Source organism: Neophocaena asiaeorientalis, unplaced genomic scaffold (assembly GCF_003031525.2).
Source record: "Neophocaena asiaeorientalis asiaeorientalis breed wild unplaced genomic scaffold, Neophocaena_asiaeorientalis_V1.1 scaffold388, whole genome shotgun sequence".
NCBI lineage: Eukaryota > Metazoa > Chordata > Mammalia > Artiodactyla > Phocoenidae > Neophocaena > Neophocaena asiaeorientalis.
In genome coordinates, this window is record NW_020172738.1 from 2,231,895 (window position 1) to 2,256,221 (window position 24,327).

At 41.3% G+C, this 24,327-nt stretch overlaps 1 protein-coding gene across 11 annotated transcripts in view; it reads right to left on the reverse strand.

The window, feature by feature from the left end:
- SP140 (SP140 nuclear body protein) overlaps positions 1-24,327 on the reverse strand; it is a 70,441-nt gene continuing 46,114 nt past the window's right edge. For 8 of the 11 annotated variants that reach the window (XM_024740570.1, XM_024740573.1, XM_024740571.1 and 5 more), the window contains 12 exons: positions 17,406-17,471; positions 15,695-15,775; positions 12,562-12,636; positions 11,209-11,313; positions 9,174-9,316; positions 7,968-8,015; positions 5,617-5,661; positions 2,718-2,833; positions 1,914-2,022; positions 1,559-1,636; positions 1,208-1,351; positions 1-450 (listed from right to left, as the gene is read on the reverse strand). In XM_024740570.1, the coding sequence (XP_024596338.1) occupies positions 343-450; positions 1,208-1,351; positions 1,559-1,636; positions 1,914-2,022; positions 2,718-2,833; positions 5,617-5,661; positions 7,968-8,015; positions 9,174-9,316; positions 11,209-11,313; positions 12,562-12,636; positions 15,695-15,775; positions 17,406-17,471 (1,118 nt within the window). In that variant the 3' untranslated portion in view covers positions 1-342. Of the gene's footprint in view, positions 451-1,207; positions 1,352-1,558; positions 1,637-1,913; positions 2,023-2,717; positions 2,834-3,766; positions 5,513-5,616; positions 5,662-7,967; positions 8,016-9,173; positions 9,317-11,208; positions 11,314-12,561; positions 12,637-15,694; positions 15,776-17,405; positions 17,472-24,327 lie in introns of those variants that run through there. The other 3 variants (XM_024740569.1, XM_024740575.1, XM_024740576.1) reach the window with 3 other exon arrangements.

The window sequence follows — 24,327 nt, forward strand, 5'->3', positions numbered from 1 at the left end:
TCTCTTAAGTAAGTGATTTATTGTGAGTTTCTTTGGGAGAAACGGGGGAGGGAAGCAGGATTATAGGAAAAGCTAAGCAAGGATGTAATCACAGCCACAGACTAGCTCCAGCCGGATCTCATGAGGAACACAGGAGCATGAATCATAACACAAGGTTGAGTCCACCTTGGCACCGGAGGCTGGCCCCCAGGCCAAGGAAGTGTAACCCTCCAGGTGAAGCTGGCTCCGTTTGGCTGAAGGCAATGCTCTGGGGAGGGGCGGCATAAGCAGCCAGCCTTCCATGCGGCTGGGGGATGAGAAGTCTGCTCCAAAAGGGGTTTTCCAGGACACTAACCACATCCACTATTCCAGTGAACTGCCCTCGTTTGTCTCCTGAATAGTGAACACTTCCTTGAAATTCTTCTCAAATTCGGCCTCCAGTCTAAGTCCCATTAGGCCAAAGTCTTTGAACTGGAAAAAAATAAAATAAAATGAACGCAAAAATCATGGTGCTCATCATCAGTGTCATTGCACCTTGTAATTGAGAATGGTCAGGACTCCTGTCTCAGACACCCTAAGTTATACGAGCCAGGTTACGCTAAAAACCTCATGCAGCGAGGAGCAACAAGATAGGAATGGGAACTCATAAGCACACCTTACTTATTTGGACTCTTACTTATTTGGTTGGGTTATTGATTTCAGTGAGAGTTAGAAAAGTAATCTATGCTCTTTGTAACAGTGCAAATAGTACAGATTGCTTTTAAGTTAGATCAATGACCTTCCTTTTTCATTGACACTTCTGTTTCCCTCTGGCGACTCCTGTTAAACTATATGATCCATTCACATGGAGTGGAATCTGGAGATTGGGATTTCGGAAGAGGTCAGATTGCGCGTTTTGGGGGAGAGGTAAGAAGCACAGTGTGACTTTAAGATGCAAGTCTCTTCTCCCTGGGTTTGGAGCAGGCAGGACTCTGCTGTTCTCAATGGCAGCTGTAGGAGGGTCTGAGCTCTTCGAGGCCTGGGGTTCTGGTTGCAGGGACACCTTCTGATTCGCTGTTACTACGCCTTGCTGAGCTCCAGTCTTGAACGGAAAAGTCACTGACTTCCGGAACTCTTGCTTTGCAGGTTTCATAGGATGAGGGAAAGTAAAATTTCCCAGGCACCAGAAAATGAGGGCAGAGTGGTTCAATGGACAGAAAATGAAATGGAAGCGGGGAGAACCACTTACCTTGTAAGATGCCCTGTGGTTCTGAAAGATGAGGCGCATGTCCTGCACAAACCCCTCCACATGGGAGTAATCCTGCTCGTTCAGCCTCTTCTTGATCTTGTCCAACCACATGGGCTCCTTTAGGTTTTTAGAAGCCTCTTTAATCTAGTGAAAAACAAAAATCAATGGGAGAATTACTGGCAGAGTTCAATGTGTGCCTCCTGTGGATTCCCATCAAATCCAGTAGAAATACAGAAAGGTAACAGCAGCTTTCACTCCCAGGGGATTCTGATCTCAAATCCCATGGGTACCTGTTTCAAGGTGGGGTAACATCATGGCAGCCTGTAATCACAGTTTGTTATTGTTACTTACGTAATAGTAGTATGGAATCTTCGCAAAAAAGGTGCTCTCTGAATGACAATAGACCTTCAAGAGGAGGAGCTCACATTTCTGCAAAAGAAGGTGGCTGTGAGTGAAAAGCAGCTTGGAGACAATGAGCCCATATACATGCCCAGGCAGAGGCATGACTCACACCAGTATCTGGAAGTTTCCCCAAACATGGATGGCTCTTGGAGACAGACATGCAATGGCTGCAAACAAGTTCTGGTGTGATTTCAGTGTGACTGAGTCATGGCTCACCCTTTGGTTGCCTTTCTCCTGACCCTGCCTATCTGACTTCTCACATGTGAGGGGAAAGGGGAAGAATTGGGGTTCCCATCCGACTCACCAACTGCTCCTCAGGCTGCATCTGCCTTGCCAGGACCTCAGATTCCCCAAGACATTGCTGGCTTCCTGAAGACTCCTTTATCCTGCAGAAGGTGCAACTCCACAGGTTCCTAAGGGGCCAGACATAAGTGAGTGAGGGCAAGGTCCCTGGAAACTGTCATCACTCCTATGTCTGATACTGTCCTCCTTTCAGGAATGTTGATGGACACAGCTGGAGGAGGAAAGGGGCACCTCCAGAGTCTCCAAGAACCCCACGTGGGGTCTGAGCCAATGACCCTCATCCCATCGAAGGAGCAACAAGGGGTCAGGGCACGGAGGTGGTGTCAGGATGAGTAGTGGGCTCTTCTTTCTCTGTCTGTTTCTGGGAGCACAAGGAATCCTACCCGCCAGGCCTGAGTGTCGAAACTGGGTCTTAACCCCTGGGGGGCCTCGGGCTTCCCTCAGCCCATTAAGAACGTGGCAAAATGAGGGAACCAGCCCACGTTTCCTGCCTTTTCTGAATAAGTGCAGAACACAAACGAGTGGCATTTCCACCCCCATGAACAGAAGTCCATGCTGGAAAACTTCTAGGAAAGGACAGTAGCAGTATGTGGGCAAAGGACCTGGCTACTGACCTAGAGGAGAGCAAAACGCATTAACCTGCCACTGCCAGCATCTTGAAACAGCTCTCTGGATCATACTGCTGGACCCTGTACCTATGGCCCTGCTGTTTCCCCATCCAGACATAGTAAGAACTCTGTAGGGAGAGTGTGTACGGCAGGAGGAAGGGTCCCTAATAAGAAGGGAGGGGCTGCATCTCACGAACCTCTCAGTTTCCACAGGTGGGATGTGACAGTCCTCATGAAAAGATCTCGAACAAGTATCACAGCAAAACAGCTTTCCTCCATCCCTGCACGTCTCACACACATCTGAGTTTCCCAGCTAGAAGGTAAAACAACATCTATATCCCTGGTGAGACCTCAGAAGGCCAGAACTAGGGGAATCTAGAACTCATTGCCTTTGTGTGAATCTGAATGGACACATATGCTTCTCCCTGAGATATTAAAGAACAGCATAGCGTGGTGATTTCAGAAGCAGAAATTGTGGTCTGCAATGAAATTCAGGAGGAAGGGCCTGTGTGTCAAACCAGAAAAGTCTTCCCTATAAACCAGAGACTCGGGCTTCCCTGGTGGTGCAGTGGCTGAGGATCTGCCTGCCAGTGCAGGGGACATGGGTTCGAGCCCTGGTCTGGGAAGATCCCACATGCCACGGAGCAACTAGGCCTGTGAGCCACAACTACTGAGCCTGCACGTCTGGAGTCTGGGATCCGCAACAAGAAAGGCCGCGACAGTGAGAGGCCTGCGCACCGCGATGAAGAGTGGACCCCGCTCACCGCAACTAGAGAAAGCCCTCGTGCAGAAACGAAGACCCAACACAGCCAAAAATAAATTAATTAATTAAAAAAAAAAAACAGAGACTCTAACACTGAAAGGCTAGCAACAAAACAAGACAATTTTTTAGGAATCTGAATAACTTTATTACCTTGCAGATAAAATAAGCTCCTGAAATAAAGTGTTAAATGCATTTGTCTACACCACAATAACTAAACTGACTCCTTGAAGGGTGATATATTGAGAATTTAATAAGGTGGATTAAACTTAGTGTGGAAAGTAATACAAGATTATTTAAACAACTATTTTGAGTCTTGTTCTGGGCTTTTGCGTGAAACTACTTGTATTGGGTGAATTGGGATTCTGGCCATTCTTTTTTTTTTTTTTTTTTGGGATACGCGGGCCTCTCACTGTTGTGGCCTCTCCCGTTGCGGAGCACAGGCTCCGGACGCGCAGGCTCAGCAGACATGACTCACGGGCCCAGCTGCTCCATGGCATGTGGGATCTTCCCGGACCGGGTCAAGAACCCGTGTCCCCTGCATCGGCAGGCGGACTCTCAACCACTGCGCCACCAGGGAAGCCCCCATTTCTTTTGCTTTTGAAATGGTCATATATGAGGAAGTGCTAGCTCCAAGGACCATTTTGCCAAAAAGTTCCCATTCAATGTTCTGGGGATCCTCAAGGACACCCCCCAACTGGAGACTGAGACTGCTCTGACATGGAGTCATGGCGCCATGTTTTTTCTCATCAGTGTAGGAACTGACAGATTACCATCATCATTCTCTAGAAAGTGATGACCCCTCTTCCCAGAAGAACAAGGAATAACAAATATAAGCAATGTCTAAGAACCTCACATTTGTGTATTTTTTAGCAGATTTATCTGGCTCTTTGTTTCTTAGTCCAGCTGCACATTAGAACTTTCAGGGCAGAGTATATAAAATACCAACGCCCTGGTCCCTACGCCAGAAATTCTGAATCAATTTGTCTGGGTAGGGCAGATCCATTGGTGTTCTTCTTTAATTCATGGAATGGGTAATTTTGTGTATCAGAATCACCTGGGGAGTCTTAAACAATCCCAGTGTCCAAGTCATAGCCTAGAGTGATGAACAGAATTTCCTCTAGGGTGGGATCCGGGCAATACTATTTTCCAAAGGTCTTAGTTGCAGCCTAAGTTGAGACTTACCCTGAGCAAAGGGGATATTATAGGCCTGAATTGGCCTGTAATACCAGTCCCAGGAAAGATTATTAACAGCAATGAGGGTATTCTAGCTGGAACAGCTGCCATCTCCTCCCCATGGACTTTTGGCCGTGGGCTGTGAGACCTGACCCTCTGTGTCTATATCCATCCCAAACAAGCCACACAAACACTGGACTCCAGCACTGTTTAGATGACTAAAGAATCCTTCAGTTGTCCAAGGGTCAGAAAGAGTGTGGATAAGATCTAAATATTGTTGGGGGGATTGCTTTGGAGGTAAACTATAAGTAAAACTACTTGACTATCCCTCCTCTTTTGGACGTTGTGTGTCAGTATTACTGCATACTAACCCATGTGAGTGCTTCCCCCTGGAGTTGTGCAAAAGTGACTCTGCTTAAAATGTCCATCTTGTTGCAATGAAGGGAATCAAAATATGATTCAACTTAGAGAGTGGAGTCATCCATAATTTTAGCAGACCTTAAAGCATCCAGCCATATGGTACCAGTTTGAGTAAAAATGCCCTGTGATTTGCTATGTGGTGACCAGCTCAGCACCATCATGGCTCCCTCAAGATTGGATACGGGGCTTCCGTGAAGAACCCACCAGCCCTGAGTGCATTTCTCTGCAGGACTCACAACAGGGTTCACACCTTAACTTGCCAGGTTGGCCTGGTCTGTTCCTTCTGAGTGACGCTTAAAACCATCTAGCTCTACCTGTACCTTGGAATAGATGTTTGGGATTTTCCTTTCCTTCTTTATTGCCTTCTTTAAATTGCTGTTTTCCCCTCAAATTTCCTCCTTATCCTTCATCTGCAGGCCAGCCGCACCCATTACTACTTCAAGCCCAGGCTCTAGAGACCCCAGTGGTCTCAAGCTCTGCCTCCCAGACTCACTTTCGGGGGAAATGGGAAGGTTTCCACTGAACAAATGGAAAGGATGCTTTCAAGGGCTGAGACACCCAACGCCAGAACCATGTACCTGACGTGGGAGATGCATCGGCTGTTCCCTGCTCATCACACATAGCGACATGCTGCACCTGAGCGAGAGTGTGCTTCAGGGAGATGCAGTGATGACTCAGAGAATGTGCAGAGGGAAAAGGCCCACCTTGTGCTGGGGTTACAGGCGGGCGCTAGTACTTACACAGAGGTTATCTAAAGTATTGTCGTGAGACTTCCGTACTCTCTTCTGCATAAAAGAGAGAAAGATTGAAGGACAATACTGAATGTGATGTATGCCTCCATCACTTATTTAAACAGCAATCTGTTGAGGGATTCAAGACACGGTTTACCCATTACTTCATACCTGTTTTTATGGATACACGTATCTACTTGGAAAATAAAAAGTACCAAAGTACCACTGTTTGGCCCAATGCAAGTTCTACTCCCTGGCTCTCAGATGCAAAGTGGGGTTTTGTGAAGCCATACAGGGAGTCTGGCCCTGGTTCCCACAGATGGAGTTGGAGAAACTCTGCTGGTTTTCTTGCTTTGAGAGGCCCTGAGGCATTTTTCTCTATATTAGAAAATGTCATCCCATCTGGAGGAGCTGCAGTGAGAGTATCAGGTCGAGGACTCATCGGCAACAGCTCCAGTGACCACAGGGCCTAGAGGCCTGGCATCCATGCCAGGTGTCCCAGAGAAGAATGTCACCACCTATCACAGGTCTCCTAGGGCACAGCCCCAAAGATAAAATGTGCCCAAGTTTCCCAGGGTTGCAACTCTTCTTCCAGAAGGTCACCCTCCTCTTCCCTCCCTCTGAATCCCAAAAAGTCAGCTAGCTGACTCTTCAGAGGTAACTGACTACCACCCACTAACTTTACATTGTGTTCCAATATTCAGTAGAATGACCTGACCTCCTTCCCTCTAGGACACAGGCAGCCTCAGCTTTTGTCTGCAGCCCAGGGCAGAGTGGTCATGGAAAAGTGTGATCCATGGGACAGTGATCTGAGAGGTGTCCATGTCACTGTCCACGTTTCTGTGTGGCCTAAAGTTCACCACCCATCCCCATTAGTTATTCTTCCATGTTAGACAATGAAGTTGAAACAATCCTTGAGGTCAGAGATATTGTTTCAATCTTCTAATGACCATTGGGCATTTAGTGTGCCCTCAATCATTGTATGTTGGATAAGTGAATAAATGAGTATCATTTCACTTAGGAACAGATTACTTGCTATCTCCTAAGCAAATATTAGCCTACAATAAAAAGATCGTTCTAAAGGTGTATATCAGATTATTTTACAACACAGCAGCTGTCATCTAAAGGTGTTAGTGACCTTTGTGAAGAGCCAGGAAGCTGTCATGTGGTGCTGAGAGTGACACTGAAGATTCCAGAAGCCAAGGGGCAAGAGAGGTTCTGAGAGGCACAGAGGACCCATGGAGGTAGTAATGGGTCCTGAGATCCGCCACTTGGGGAGCTTCTGTTCTTGCTCATAGGGAGATGCAAAGTATAGAGGTAACTGCAGGTTGTTGCTAAAAAGTGCTGCACCCACAAATAAGGGTAGAATCTGTTGGTAGGACATTGTCAGCTTATGTGGGTAATCTAACTGAGTAACTCTTGGCACCTGGGGAATGCTACAGATGCTGGTCTTTAATATACTCACTAAGTAGGGCAAATAATATGATAGTTTCCCTTTAGGAAATCCAGTGAGTGAAACGTCCCAAGGACTTAGAGTTCAAACTGTCCAGAACATCAGATAATGTAAAGGCCTGGACCTCACATTCCCAGTGGAACATGAAGTCCCATTGGCCAGCTACGTCTGACCTGTCTTAGAAATCTGTGAATGTCTTGAATGGCCATTTCTACATGAAGTGTATAAGAATGGCACTTCTCACCTCCTCCTTCTTCTCAAGTTCTCATTCATACCCAACCCTGGAAAAACCATCACCATGTCCTGAATCTACACTGCACCATACATATTTGTTTGCTGCCTCCGGAGAGGAAGGAATCACTTTCATAGATAGAAGGGAGGTCTGCACAGCACCCCCTTGAGGAGCTGAAAGAGTGGCATCAGAGTAAACAATTTTCCAGGTCAGCCCCTCCTATACTTAGACTGTGAATAAACTTTTGCTCCATCAGATTTCATTAAAGTTAGAAAATAGTAACATGATTTTAAAAATCTGGGTTTGAGTTGAAGATGACCCTATCACCTTATTATGATATATCTTTATGTATTCCAGCATCATGTCTTCTTTTACAACTTTGACACCCTTACATCTGCATCTATAGCTAAAGCACATCCATGAGGTCTATTTTGATGGTTCCTTATCACCTCCATTTCAAATGGTTTACCATTCAAAGAAGATCTTGCCATATATACAACATAGTGTTCAAAGTAGCAACATTGAAGGTGCATACCGAAAGTTTTTAAAAGGTGGGAGTGGGGTGTTGGAGGAAGTTTAATAATAATTACCCAGTTGAGAAACCACAGAATAACACACGGTGCATGAAAAATCAGTTACGTTATGAGAACTTGTAGAAAGTTATGCAATAATCACCTTTCTCATCCTGCCATATTTCCTTGGAGGGTTATGGAGAAATCTTTTCTGAAAGATAAAAGGATCTAAGTATATGGTTGGCCTGTGAGTCTCGCATTTCGAACCTCCTCCCAAATATTTCTACTGGGATGTCCCACTGTCAGCCCAAAGCCAAGGTGCCTAAATGAGAAATCATCTCCCTCTCCTCACTTGTACTTCTTCTAGAATTCAATCAGTGGTAGCTTAAAAATCATCTTTAGAACTTTTTTTTCCTCCTGTGCTTTTTTCCTAACTTTAAGAGGTTTTCCTTCATAATCTCTTTGATACCTCTCACCTCCTCTCCATTTCCACCAGTGTCACTCAAGCTTGAGTCCCTCTACCAGGGCTAGTCAATCAACACACACTTATCCCATGCCTATTTGGTGCCAGACATTCTGGCCAATCTTGGGCACACAAAGATGGACAAACCCAAGAGGGGTCTAGAGAGAAAAAGGGGATGCATGGAAGGATGAGAATAAAACAGTATAAGAAAGGCCTTAGTAATGGGCTCAAGAAGCCTAGGGAAGGAATGGTCAGGGTCAGGTCAGGCAGGGAATAGTCAGGGAAAAATGGCATTTGAGCTGAGCATTGCATGTTGAGTGTAGGTTTCTTCAGCTGAAAGACACTGAAGTCATTTCAAGGCCCCATGGCCACCTAAAACACTATTTTAAATGTGTCATTTCACATCTCAGAAGACTTCACTGATTTTGCATTATCTATATTGTGAGTTTAAACATATTAGCCTGGCATTAAATCCCTCCACAAACAACTCCAGTTTATGGAGGATTATGCCTTATCACATACAATATGTCTACCTCAACCATGGTTCTGGTTTTCGTGCCATTCTTTGTCTGGAGTAACTTCTTCCTACTTGTTTGATTGTAAACTGTCTTCTTTCAGTGCATAAAGCTGTCTGCATGCACCTGAGTCAGAATGACCTTTCCTTCCTCCAAGCTCCTGCATCCATCCTGACGGAGCCCCTTTTACAACAGTGATGTGCTGCATTGTACTGAGGTTAGGAATGTGGAACACCTCTCCCCAGGTGAGAGGATAAACTCAGAGGCATCTGGGCTTTAGCTATAACTCATCTGGGCTTTAGCCATAACAAATATTTGGTGAGCAAATAGTGACCTTATTCTTGGGGCACAGCAAGGAAAGTCACATCTCCCATCCCTGTCACTGGAATACCTCGATCAGCCAACGGAGGGGCATCCCACCGCAGCGAACACTTATCTTCCAGTTCTTGGATCTTTCGTGGCCTCCTCTGATTTCAAATTCCCTGGGGGTGAACCAGTCTCCATTCTCACTCTGTATACACTTCACCAAAACTCCTGTAAGACCAGGGTAAGTTAATCTTTAGCCCTCTTTGTTTTCAGACGGTGGGCTCCCAACACACTGGATCTGGACCTACCCAATTTGGTCTCAAGATCTAAAACAGGAGAGTCTAGCCTCCCCTTTCAGGTTTCAGAATCCCCAAACCTAGCCTTTAAGTCCCCTCAAAGGATATTTACTGCTTTGTGGCAACATTTCTTTAACCAACGTGCAACAAGAACAACAAAATGATAATTACCATCAAAATCAACCTTTTAAAAGTATGTCAAAATCACCTACGAAGGAAAAGGAAGTGATTTTGAAGAGTGAGACCATTTCAATTTGCTAGGGATAGAGAACAAGTCAGAATCTCCTGTGGACTTTGGGGAACCTCAGGTTGGGACTAAGATCTCCAGTGGGGGCTCTGCAGCTCAGAACGGCACCACAGCAGCATCTGTGCCCTTTATTACACTTTTCATCCAGTTTAATGGCATTATCGAGCAGAGATTTTCCCATCCCTGAAATCATGGATAGCTGATATTAAAAATAATTGTGAAATGTTATCCAATGGAAAATTTAAGTTATGTATAAAAGACAATCTTATGCTTAACATCACTAGTCATTAGAGAAATGCAAGTCAAACCCACAGTGAGATACCATTTCACACCCACTAAGATGGCCACCGTAGAAAAGTCAGACAATAACAAGTGTTGGCAAGGAAGTAGAGAAATGGGAGCCCTCATACATTGTTGGTGGGAATATAAAACAGTACAGCCACTGTGGAAAACATTTTGGTGTTTCCTCAGTAGGTTAAACATGGAATCATCATATGAACCAGCAATTCCACTCCTAGGTATATACCCAAAAGAATTAAAAACATACGTTCACACAAAAACTTGTGCATGAATGTTCAAAACAGCATTATTCATAATAGTGAAAGAGTGGAAACAATCCAAACCGATGAAAAGATAAACAAAATATGGTATATACATACCATGGAATATTATATTATTGGGCAATAAGAAGGAATGAAGTACTAATACATACTATTATATGGATGAATCTTGAAAACATAATCTTAAGTGAGAGAGCCAGAACCAAGAGGGCACATATTATATGATTCCATTTAAATGAAATACCTAGTATAGGCCAATTTATGGAGCAGAAAATAGATTAGTGGAGAGAAAATAGATTAGCCCAGTTTAGGGCTAGGTGGTGGAGTGGGGTTAGGTGGGAATGGGCATTGATGGCTAATAGACATGGAGTTTCCTTTAGTGAAAAAATATTCTGACAAAAATATTCTAAAATTAGATTGTGGTGATGGCTGTACCATCTTGTGAATATACAAATAAAACTCAACATTGAGTTGTACACTCTCAGTGGTGAATTGTATCTTGGTTAAGCTGTTTAAATACTTTACCTCAATTATGTAGATTAATTCCTCGCAGCTATACCACGAAGCAGGTTTTTAATGATTCCTTTTTTAGATAAAGTATTTCAGGGTCAGAAAGGTCCCATTCTCTACTCGGCTGAATCAGTCCCTCTCGGCATAGCTGAGGCTGGGACTGAGGTTGTCTGATTCTGAATTCTGTTCTATCCTTACTACGTCAAGCACCTGCCCTGGTGAAAATCATCCAGAGGGAGAGAGGATATGAAGTTGGAGGCTGAGGGCCTCTTCCCTTTTATTTCTTCTTCATTTCTCTTTGGCCTCCCCATGGACACTTTCACGTGGGAGTAAGCACCTAAAATGTATGATTTCTTAAAGTGTGAAAATAGCAACTTAGGGATCCCTTCCTCCTCTCAAGCCAAACCATTGTCCCAATTCCTTCAACTCTGTGTAATTCACATGGATAATTCCAATACTTCTCGTGATCCCTTCAGATAGGAATTGCAAATAGACCATAAAACCCACCTTCTTTCAATTTCTTCTTATGTAACATCCCCTTCACCTTACCACAGGTCACAGGAAGTATCTGAGAGTGAAAATCCACTTTTTCATATCTGCGTTTTCTTTGCCCTGAAAGAGAAGATGTCTTCACTGTCTCATTTTCAATTTCGCACGTACTGCTTCTCCCATGCTGAGTTTGTTCCTATAAAGGTATGGAGGAACTTAGAAAGCTTTATTCCATAAATCTCTAGAGTCAAAGTCTTTCTTCCAAGTGGCATTTTTGATACATAACTACAGAATGTCTACCTCTACCTCATCCCTCAAATCTCACACAAAAAAGAATGTGTTAACAGAGAAATTGGGCTTCAGTAAAACTGTCTTAGCTCCCAGTCCAGTCAGCCCCCCTGATTCTTACATGACAATGAAACATACAGCTGCATCATGTTCTGAAGGGGACCTCCAGTTATACTATTTCACTGCAGTTAGGCAGCTGGAACAAAGCGAGAGACTGTACTTGCATCTCTCTATTTGAGCGCTGGTTAGTGAGCAGAGAGAGAGAGTAATGATGGGGGAACCTAATGGAGGTGACGTCTGTCTTCTCTTTGTGTCCTCTGCTTTGCTTCACTTCTCCCTCACATCGGCTTTCTCCTTAGCTGAAAGAGGAGTTCAGGAAGCTCTAGGATAATCTGCAAGTTGCATGGTGGGGAGGGCTGCTAGAGACCTGATTCCACAGCAGCAGGGGTGAAAGGTCTTCAAACTAGCTCAAGGAGGATGTGTAACTGATGCTGACCCTCCAGCCAACGTTTTAGAGCTATGATGGGAAGAGGGGGAGCTGTCCGTGGTCCAGTTTTGAGGTAGTAGGCTAGTAGAACTGGGATGAACTGAGAAGGATGGTGTGGGCCTAATTCACGCTCTTGCTTTACAGATGAAGAAACTGAAGCAAAAGCTGTCAAGTGACAGGTCCAAGCCCACACAGTCAGAAGAAAAATGACAGACTTCTGACTACCACTCCAGGCCACCCATGGCGTGCAACCTCTGACTCTCTGTGCAGCAGGAAAAGGGTCTGCTAAATAATATGTGGGTTGTATATGTGCCCTTTATATGAAAGCAGACTATTTCAGTTCAGCAAAGACAGCATCACTGTGGTAGCCCCTGGACCCATTGGGTCTGGTTTAGATCTGTCACCAAGTTACTTGTTTGTGGAATTTTTTTCTTTCATACACATTTTGAAAATGGACCAAGTCATAGACGTTTTCCAACAGTTAGTAAAGCTACATAAAGCAATTAGGGAAATGGATTTATCAGTAAAAACACAGAGTGAAGCACAGGAAATTAGCTGCATAATTATTGAGAGTATACTCCCCTTTTCTTCTTTACCTCTTGACTTAACTTTTCTCTGTGGGGCTCTGTCACTATGAGTTAAGTGGAGTCTCCATCTGCCTCTCTTTCTCCCTGAGAAAATAGAAGAATAGAATCACAGTCACAGACATGCAGTTGCATTGTGTATATTAGTGCTTTACGGAATCTCCATTGAAATGTAACTTCCCCATAAGCCTGTCTAATGCACAAAGAAAAATATATAATGCCTAGTCCTTAAGCACGAAGAATTAGATGGCAAATCTTAGACTCATCTTATATTTTACTTTTCATTGTCCCACATTAGTAAAACAAACAAATAATAGAAATCAGCATTTTATTTATGTCTCAAGCAGCCATGTGTTGAGTGCTTAATAGATGCCAATTGTACATCTACTAATGTACAATTAAAGGAAGTGAGTTAAGGGAAACCCTATGGTGGGCTTCACAGGTGAGACACATGTCCTGCACAGCACCTAGAATGAAGTTATTTGTACATTTGTGTTGAAAGGTTTAGTAATGTGACCAAGAGTTTTGTCCACCTGGGTTTAGACAAAGATATTAGAATCGAAGAAACTAACAAGAAGTCTAATCAAGAGAATGGGTAGAACTGAGTCCTCCAAAACCTTGATTTCAAATAGTAATTAAGGACTGACTCAGTAGATGTTGCAGCAGGGGATGTTCTGCCATTTACAAGTTAATTGACTGTGGACATGCATCTCAGTATGTTTGCTATCATTCACATGTGTTTTATTTTCTAAGGTAGGAAGATAAATTCATTTCCTGGTTTCTGTGTTCAATGCCTACCATCAAATGGCCACCATCTGATGGTGCCGAGTGGGGTAATACAGACCCCAGGAAGAAATATTTTCCAGACTCCTCCTTCCTAACTGCTGCAAACTCCAAGCAGATTATGAGCATCTATCAGACCAGCAAAGTAAAAAGGCTCTTTCCTTCAGTCAAACCCCAAACGGACGCATTGGTTGGAAAAATAATCCCACCTTCTGGTCTTTAGACTAAGCAGTTACTGAGAGGGTTTTCATTTCCTCAAGATCAAAATGGCCTCATGGGACAAATGTTGATGACTAGACCTTATCAGAAGATCAAACAAGTCACAACTTTGCAAGTTGTCACCCTGTTGTTATTTAACAAGATAATAGAATCTCAGACAAGAGGCCTACAGAGATTTCTAAACTTAAGAAATCTTAAGTTTAAGAAATCTTAAAACTTAAAGAAATGTCTAAACGTAAGAAAGTAGAAGACTTGGATAGTATAGCCGTGGGCTAAGGAGAACCACTAACAAGACAGAATTGCAGTTCTTAAAGAGGCAGGTTAATCGTTTGACTCCCTCTCACTTTCTCCCTCTGTAAGGTGGGTTCACTAGGCAATAGCAGGTCACCCAGCCAGGTATGGCTTTCTGAGGCTCTCCGCACCTCCTCTCTCACCCAAGATGCCAAAGTGGTGGAATACTCTAGAAGACCAGGATATTTCTGGTTCTCTTTCTCATTCCTCTCTCCTCTTCTAAAGGTCCATGCTCACAGCCCAGTGAGAAGAGATCCAGACATCTCTTCCTTGCCTCTCCCACATTCCAGTTTGGCTTGGCACTAAAGCTCTGATTACAACCTTGGACAGTCCAGCAAATGCAGAGTTCTTTCTTGCTCTCTGTCTCTATCTGTTGCTTCTGGTTATATCTTTCCTGGGTAGTAGGTATGTTGGATTTACCTTTCATCAAATCTGTTAGGCCTAATATTTGTAGGGAGAAAAAGGAAATACATTGAAGTCCATTCTAGTCTTTGGAGCTTCTAGTAAAAGGAGATTTGGTGCTTAAAACCCACTAATTCATAATATAGCACTATTGTATTTTACTTTCAAAACAGATTGGCTGAGCAAGGCAGGATTTAACTATTTCTGTGTCCCCAGGCTCTAGTGCCCATTTAATAACACTGAAACCCCATAACAAACCCTAATAAATACTATGGTAGTCAGATTACAATGTAAGGTTATTTTTAAAAAATTGTTATGTTTGGTATTAAACTCTAGAAGTAAATATGACAATTTTAAATTTAATACTGTTTTCTCAAAATCTTAGTAGAACTAAGTCCCAGCCATTGAGAACAATTCACTAAGTGCCAAAAAGGGTGACCAACTGCCCCAGTCTGTTCAGGACTAAGGGGTATCCAGGATGCAGGACTTTCAGTGGCAGGACTTGGAAAGTCCTGGGCAAACCGGGTCGAGTTGGTCACCTTACTTCACAGCCTACATCCAAAGGCAGTGCACCGAACCACCTATGCGACCGTCCAAAGTATTAGTGGAACAGGTTATGGTGGCCCTAGCTCTTCACTCATATCCAGGCTACATTTCTTTCCAAAAAAGTCAAGTTGGTGCCTCTTCCCTCACTGCAGAGTTAATGAAAGCATCTTGTGGAGGAAAGAGCCAGTGATTGTGCACTTTCCTTATCCAGTGTCAGCTCACAGCTGTCCCTGTCAAGTAAGACTCTTCCACACTCTTATCTCTCCTCTCTCATCCACTTCCCCAATCCTGAATGGGCTCAAGCCAGCAGCTCTTGAGTGGGAGTAGAGCCAAGAGAGAATGAGAGAAGACCCCGATTATGCCACCTCTCCACTGCAGGTGTTCCAGACCAAGCTTGCTCAGGCGGAAGGCAGGGAGGTGCTTTGAATTGGAGAACATACTTAAGTTTTAATACCAGGCCTGAAAGGACCCCAATAACTGGAAAAAGACTCTTGTTCCTGTGAAAAGGGAACAGAAAAATGCTATGACCTGCCCAAGATAGGAAAAACTCACCTAGAAGGTAGATTTGAAAGGGGAATGAGAGAATGAACTTACTTTCTGTTTACAATTTATAAAAACTAGCCATTTTAATAAACCAATAATATAAGGTAAAGGAATTTTCATGAAAAACAGATAAAACTCAGAGGAAAAAAAATTAGGTCCTGGGCAGTTAAGAGCTATGATATAAATGCAAACAATTTACAATCCTGGCTCCAAATGGGTTGCTTTCTAAAGATTTCATGGCTCTCAACTTGACTGGTAAGCTTGACTAGTAAAAAATTAACGAAGATCTGTGTTCCTCAAAACTTTAGCAAAATTTCTATTGACCCCCAGGGCAAAATAGAAGTGGCACAAACGATCTTACTCCTGATTTTGGCAGGGTCCTGCAGGTGCATTTTCTCCTTCTTCCCACTCGAGGCCAGTTGGCCAGCAGCGTTGCTGTTGTCTAGGGGTAGGCAGGGGAAAAGATAGAGTTATGCAAACAGCAGCTGACATGTGAAATGAAAAGCAAGCGAGGAATTTTATGAGAGAGTATAATATAGTGGAAATAAAACATCAACTACGAGCCAGAAACCCAGGAAAATCCACTTAAACCTCTGTCCCTGTCTCTTCCTCCATAACATAGACCTACTATTGTTGTTCTATATTATCACAGAACATCAAGTGTTAAAGTTTTTTGAAAGTGCTTTATAAGCTGTGTATTACAAAGTACAATACCATAATTTATGGCTGTCTAATTGTAAAAATACATAAGAAATATATCAATCTACCGCTGAACATGTGTTGAAAAGAGTTCAATTCAGAAGTATCAAAAAAAAAAAAGCAAGTGAGGGAATATGGGTTTGAATTCTGAACCCCCTTGCACTATACACTTAGACAAGAAAGAAAGTTATGGCAAGGGATCTCAAGCAGGTGTCCAGAGCATTCTCTACTTACGAGGGACCACTTTTAAAGTACATACAAAATTTCATTATACTTTGGAAAAAAGTAGTTTAGAATTTATGTATGGACACACAGACCTAAATGAAAATGTCATAATGATTAAATACAAATATTTAGTGTTTTGAAAATAAGCATTCTTAAAATGGATGCAACCACTTTTTTCTTTCTTCCTGAACAATATTATACACATTCACTAATAGTGCAGCCATGTAAATTGGCAAGAATGTAAGACATATAGATTAGTGAAAATTAATAAATTTTAATTGGACTCTAAAATCTTGTATAGATCTAGTGATTCAAAATCGGAAATCATGTGGAAAATGAAATCTAGCCCTCATTGTCTAGAGAAAAGTTGTTCCTTAAACCACTACTAAAATGAACAAGATTTCAGGGGTCTGATTAGAAGTAATATATACACGTTATTGGAAACTCAGAAAATAAAAATTGCATGAAACATCACCATCTGGAGATAGCCACAATTAACTTGTCAGACTTTTCTTTTGCATATTTTACTGTTTAAATGACACTTTTTCATTACAATAGTTGAACATGTTTAATATTTTGAGTATATACACGTACCTTTAAAAAACACAAATAAAAATGTAAACATCACCTATATTCCAATGACCCAATTCAACTACTGCATATATTTTTATGGATGTACTGACATTGATTTTCCTATATATCTATATCTATGTCTCCCTCTATATATAGATTGATAAATATGTATAAATAAGGATTTATAGAGATATAAAAACAAATAATGCTTATATATTTTTTTTCTTTAACACACACATACATGCACACACATACACATACAGTCTGCTTTATTCATTTAGCCTTTAGAACACCTCTCCAAATTAATGTTTCTTGACCTAGGAAAGAAACCACATATTGAGGATGGCAGTATCTTGGTAGCATTTAGCTCTGGACTATTACACACGTGAGATATAAACCATTTTGTTGAAGCCACTGTATTTTTGGGCTTCTTTATTAAAGTGTCTTGGCCTATATCCTGACTGACATAGTAGCTAGGAAACTATTACTGTCCTCAAGAGACTGCAGGCTGCAAGAAGACAATAAGCAGTGCCTTATAAACTGAACAGGTGTGACTACTTCACTTTGCTGCTTACCTTTTTGATGTATTTTTCTCTGACATTTCATTTTTACTCTTGACCAGGAATGCCCTTTCTTTTTTTCTTAAAAAAAAAATAATAAAGTTAATTACTTAGAGCTGTAAATATAATTCTCAAAGCCTTATATATCAGTAGTTTTCAAGTATTTTTTTCAGACCTTAGTTCACAAGAATGGGGCAAATTTCTTAACTACCAGTGTAGCAGTGTGAGGTTAATTTTGAGCTATATTTTACCCTGTGTAGATTTGGAGACTATAGGAGATTTTTTTCCCTTTTCAAGTGTTCTTATGTAAATTCAAATGCTCTGAAGTTGGGAGGCATTCTCAACTTTAATATGGAGAACAGCCATTAAATAATCTCTGTATTCTTGCAGTTGTAACACAAATCTTCTCACTTATGTTTAATATAGTACCTGAAATTCCCAGAGGACTTAAGGAAACAGAGTGGATTTTGTGTTGTGTTTTGCTTTCTTGTGTGTGATATGAAAATGTGTGAATGTGCGAAGACCACTGGTGCTGGGCAAGTAGCTCAGTGCTGGCTTACAAGGCAGGAAGGGCCAAAAAGCCTTGCTCTTCAAATGGAAATGCTATATTCAAGAATGCTGGATCTACCATATGATCCAGCAACCCCACTCCTGGGCATATACCAGGAAAAGATGAAGACTCTAATTCAAAAAGATACATGCACCCCAGTGTTCATAGCAGCACTATTTACAGTAGTCAAGACATGAAAGCAACCTAAGTGTGCATCAAGAGATGAGTAGATAAAGATGTGGTATATCTATACAATGGAATATTACTCATACATGAAAAAGAACAAAATGACATTTGGCAGCAACATGGATGGACCTAGAGATTATCATATTAAGTGAAGTAAGTCAGAGAAACACAAATATCACGTGATATCACTTATATGTGGAATCTAAAAAAATGATACAAATGAACTTATTTACAACACAGAACTAGACTCACAGACATAGAAAACAAACTTATGGTTACCAGAGGGAAAAGGAGTACGGAGGGACAAACTAGGAGTATGGGATTGACAGTTACTACTATATACAAAATAGATAAACAACAAGCTATATTCACCGTATAGCACAGGGAACTATACTCAATATCTTGTAATAACCTATAATAGAAAAGAATCTGAAAAAAAAAAAATATATATATATAACTGAATCACTTTGCTGTACACCTGAAACCAATACTATATTGTAAATCAATTAATTCAATTTAAAAAGAAAAGAAAAGAAGAGAATGCAACGACTGCCCCAGTGGCACCTTGACTTTCTATTCTACTTCACAGCCTGAAGCAAATCTCAGCCTCACTGAGGTCTTCAATTCACCAAGATTCCCCAGAGGCCTGGGCCTGGTGCACTGATGCTTGGCTAAGCTGACAGCCGAAGTCCACTGGGCCACTGTCGCTGTTTGGCCTCGGAGCCAGCTTGGCAAAACCAAAGCCGATGTGGTCACTCCTCTGGTTGGCGGAAGTCAGATGACTGGGCTTTTGCACATAAGCTACATGCTTGGTCGTTCATGTGGAAAACTACAGACTGGCAGAGTAGGGACACTGATCTATGGGGCAGTGATTGTGGAAACGAACCGTGGTGCTGATTGACCAGTCTGGGCCCCTCATGGGAATGCCCAGGTGCCTGGTCTTTACTGACGGAGGCTGACATCATGATTCTGATGCAGGGGTTATGGCTGATCGCCAGGCTCGTGACTCTGCTAGAAGCTGGCTCATTTGTCCCACGTGGCGGGAGCCACACTGCAAGGGGCTTTGCCTCTACCTGCTCCTGCCTGATCAGGCTTCAAGATGCTCTTGGGTTTCTGGGCGGTGCCGCAACATGGTCTATACTTCTGCTTACAGACCAGCTGACTCTGGCCGTACCACTGTGACCCTAGAAAGTCATGGGTATCTTGAGTCTGGCTGCCTGGACCACTACAGTCTGACAGTGATGTGCCCTTTAACAAAAGAGCTCTTCACAATGCACTGACTATCTGGCCCACAACCCTCATCGCCTGTCCATACACCTCTGTAAGGCTCTTTGGTTACTGAAGGCAGCTGTCTCCAGAAAGGGATCAGCTCCTTCCTGGATAATGATCAGGACAAAAGTGGTGAGGGGTTAATAGTATTACATAGGCCAATTCTGAAAATCCAGGATTCTGTTTGAACATTCCTGGGAATGATGCCTCATTCTTTCCCCAACCAGCCTGGAAGGCACAGCCTTGGAGGGCCTAAGGGATTCAGATTTAATTCTGGTTATTTTATGAAAGTGCCTTTGCCCTACTTGTATCTGACTATTCTGAATGAAAGGTCTGAGTGGGAATAAGAAATGATTGGAAAAGAAATATGAAGTCCCAGCCACTGGAATGTTATACACATATTTTGCAGCAGTGAAGGAAGAAGAAAACTCCAGGCATCTGAGGAGGGAATCCCATAAGCTCTAGAAGGTACAGGGGATGGAGGTACACTAATAATATCCATCTTTCAGAACTTCTCTGAATCCTTCTTCCAGAAGGAAAATGCTTGGTACAGCTCTCACACTACAAAGATGCGGAATCTACTATTCACCAGATACAAGAAAAGGAGCTGGTCCCAGCGTCTGCATATCCCATGCAGAGTCCCTCCAGACATCACCCCCACCCCCATTCTCAGCCATTCTATGGTGGGGGGTGAAGAATGAACACCATCTGGTTGGTGTGACGGACAAAGAGGACAGATCAGATGGACTGTCCTCTGGAAGTGTCTGCCCTCCAAATCAAGGACTAGATGCAATGAACAGAACTGGGAACTTTAAGGCTTACAGTTGGCCAGGGGCCCACCCTGGAGATACTGTCCACCTTCCCCCCGGCTGATGTATGTCCCATTAGGGGACCTCAACCACTGTAAATGTTTCCCTTCCAGGGGCACCATGTGTGCCCTTGGGATTGTACTTCTTGTGTGAAAGCCAGGCATTCACTTGCCTCTCTCATGCAAACGTGAAGAATTACACCTTAGGGGTGCTCATTAGAGACCTAAGGCATTTATGGTTTATGAAATTCATTAAATGCAGCAGGAAATAAATTGAATGGACTTTGCCCTAGCCTACATTGGTTGGATTAATCAGGGTGGCTAGTGGAACGGTATCTTCATGGGGAAATTTGCCAGAATCTGATGTGTGATGTGAATTTGTTGGGCGGGGGAGGGTGGTTCTGTGGCATTTCCACATGGCTGAGAGTATCTTTTCAAGGATGTTTGAACAGCTAACAGCTTTGGAAGCTAGAGATAGTGTTGCCTTCCAGGTCAGAGGGCAGATTTGTTTCATGACCAATATAAAATAGAGAATGTCTCCCTCCTTAGAAATATTCCAGAATAGTAAAATTTTCTTAAATTCCAGCTAATGCCTCCCTCATGGATAAGTTTTGTGCAGGTTTGCTAGTAACCCCCTTCTAAGACTGGGGGTATTCCTCAACTTGGGCAGCTTGTGTGTGCCATATTACTAACCCCTATGTGGGTTTAAGGAGACAAAAAAACTGATGCACCTAGCCTATATCTCAGCAATTTCATTTATAGGAATTTATACAAGAGGTATAAAGGCATAGAGCCACAGAAAAGTTTCTACAAGAATGTTCATTGCAGCTTTTTCATATTAGCCCAAAACTGGAAACACTTGCGGTGTCAATAAATAGAAGAAAGTATACACAAAATATGGTATAGTCCATACAATGTAACCTATTTTGTAACAAAATGGTATAAACTACTGATATATTCAACAATATGGATAAATCTCAAAAACATTATGCTGAGTGGAATAAACCTTACACCAAAAGAGAACATGCTCTAAAATCATATATAAAGTTTTATACCAAGCCAAATTAAGTTATCATGAAAAAAAAATAAGAATAGTGGTTGCCACTGATGAGTGAGGCATAAGGATATACCAGAAAGGGCATAAGTGCTTCCATGATGATGGTCATGTTCTGTATCCTGATAAGGATTTGGATCACATGGGAGAATACATTTATTAAAACTCATCAATGGTACACTTAGTATTTGTACATTTCATTATAAACTTTATCTTGCAAACAAGTATTGAACTGTAGTTAATGATGTACATGCTGAAGTATTTGGGGAGAAGTGTACTGACGTCTGCAACTTTGAAATGTTTCAAACTTGAAGATGGGTTAGTGGATATATAGAGAAATGGATAGATGGAAAGAAATCTGATAAAGCAAGAATAGTACAATGTTAATTGTGCAACTATGTTAAAGTATTCTGGTGTTTACTGTAAAGTTCTCCCAAGTTTTCTCTAAATTTAAATTTTCCATGATTCAGCGTTGGAGAAAGAGCTTTTAGAGAGAAAGGACAGATTATTTACCAAGAAATGACAATCACAATAAAAGAGGAATTTGCATCAGTCAGTCACAAAACAGATTCTAGAAGACAATGTAGTAAACACTTTACTAATGAAAAATAAAAGTCAACCTAGAAATTTTAACCTTGGGTCTATCAAAAAAAAGACAAATTTGCACATACAACACTTGAAAAATTTACCACTTAGAGACCATTCATTAAAAGAACCAAAGGATTTAATTCAGCTAGACAAAAAGCAAAATCAAAGAAAAGAAACAATGATGAGTACATAAAATGATTTTTAAAAACTTTAATTTAAGTAAATATCAACTGCAAAAATCATAATATTAATAGTTTCAAAATTGTAATTAAAAGAAAATAAAATGTTAAACAATAGCTAAATGGTAGAGATGGATGGTCTACCTGTAGTGAATCCATGCTAAGATCCTTATCATCTTTGGGGATTGGGGCATGGTTAAAAAGATTACAGAAATTTATCTCTAATCGCCAAACCAGCAGGGAAAAAAGGTAGAATACAGAATTCTATCTCAGCCCATTTGAAAGTAGGAAAGGACACAAAAACACAGAAAAATAAAGATGAACAGTGATATAGAATCTATAAGTCCACATATATTAGGAATCAGAATAAATGTAAACAAATAAAATTTAACTATTAAAAGATGAGGATTATCAGAGAAGTTTAGAAAAAGCTAAGTGTTGTTACATGAGGCCTAAAACAAAGCTGCAAAAAAAGGGCTTAATGCAAAGGGAGTAAAAAACCTCAAAAACATAAGTTCATGGAACACTATCAGCACCCTGAAAAAGAGATTTAAGATCAAAAGCATTAATAGGGATAAAGAGGAACACTGTATAATAATAAAAGGAAAAAATCCACTAAGTTATACAGTCATGAATAGCCTCAAAGTATTTAAAGTAAAACAACAGAGTAGTGAGGAGGCAAATACACAACCATGTGGGAGAACTTACCACATCTAAATAGAAACCTGATAGAAAGAATATAAGCTACTTTAGAAGATTTAGAAGAACCAAACAACAAAGTTGTGCTTGATAAAGACTGTTTATGGGGAGAGGCCAGATCCCAAGAAATAGTTCAATGCACACTATTTTTAAGTGGCACAGAACACTCACAAATATTGACGTAAATTAGGATGCAAAGGAACTTTCAACAAATTTTAAAGAATTGACGAGGTCAGTTTGTTAAAACTCATCCAATCATATCTTAACAGTGATGAGTGCTATTATAGAAAATTATAGCTCAATAAAGCTGACAAGGAAAGTAAAAATGTGCAAGATCTATTTAAAAAACTAAAACTTTGTTGAAGAACATAAAACGTGATCTGAATAAATGAGTAGTTCATTCTCCATGTAAAACCCTCATTTCTACCCAAATTTATCTCCAAATTGAATGTATTTTCAAAGTTCCAGTGCAGTTGGGGAGGTATTAAGAGGAAATCTTGATTGATTCTAAAATTCATGCACAGTGAGGGAGCCATAATTACTGAAATTCTGAAACCTCCTTTTCTCTTGCTTCTCATTATATTTTTTTACTTTTTTCTTTGTTAAAAAAGAAGTATAACAAGTAGGAATAGAAAATTTTACTTTAAAGCACTGTAATTAAACCGACTTGATAACACGGTATTGTGAAGTAATTATATTCCAATAAAGATCTATTTAAAAAAATAAAATAAACTGACCAGCATTTCAGAGTAGAGTCAGACACAGATCTGTGAATACAGGAAAAGGCACAAGAGGGCATTAAAATCACGAAGAAAAAAATGTTGGTGTTCATAGGCACATGAAAAGATGTTCAACATCGCTAATCATCAGGGAAATGAAAATCAAAACCACAATGAGATATCACCTCACATCTGTCAGAATGACTATCATCAAAAAGAATACAAACAGCAAAATTGGAAAGAACGTAGAGAAAAGGGAACCCTCCTACCCTGTTGGTGGGAATGTAAGTTGATGCAGCCACTGTGGAAAAAAGTTTGGGGGTTTCTAAAAAAACTAAAAATAGAATTATCATATGGCCCAGCAATCCCACTCCTGGGCATATAGCCATAGAACACAAAAACACTAATTTGAAAAGATACATGTATCCCAATATTCACAGCAGCATTATTTATGCTGCCAAGATATGGAAGCAACCTAAGTGTCCATCAACAGATGAATGGAAAAAGAAGATGTGGTGTATATATATACTATGGAATACTACTCAGCCATAAAAAGAATGAATTTGCAGCAATATGGATGGATTTGGAGGGAATTATGCTCAGTGAAATAAGTCAGACAGAGAAAGGCAAATACTGTATTATATAACTTATATTTGGAACCTAAAAAAACACAACAAAATAGTCGAATATAACAAAAAAGAAGCAGACACAGATATAGAGAACAAACTAGTGGTTACTAGTGGGGAGAAGGAAGAGGGGAGGGGAAATATAGGGATGGGAATTAAGAGGTACAAACTATTAGGTATAAAACAAGCTACAAGAATATATTGTACATCATGGGGAATATAGCAAATATTTTATAATAACTATAAATGGAATATAACC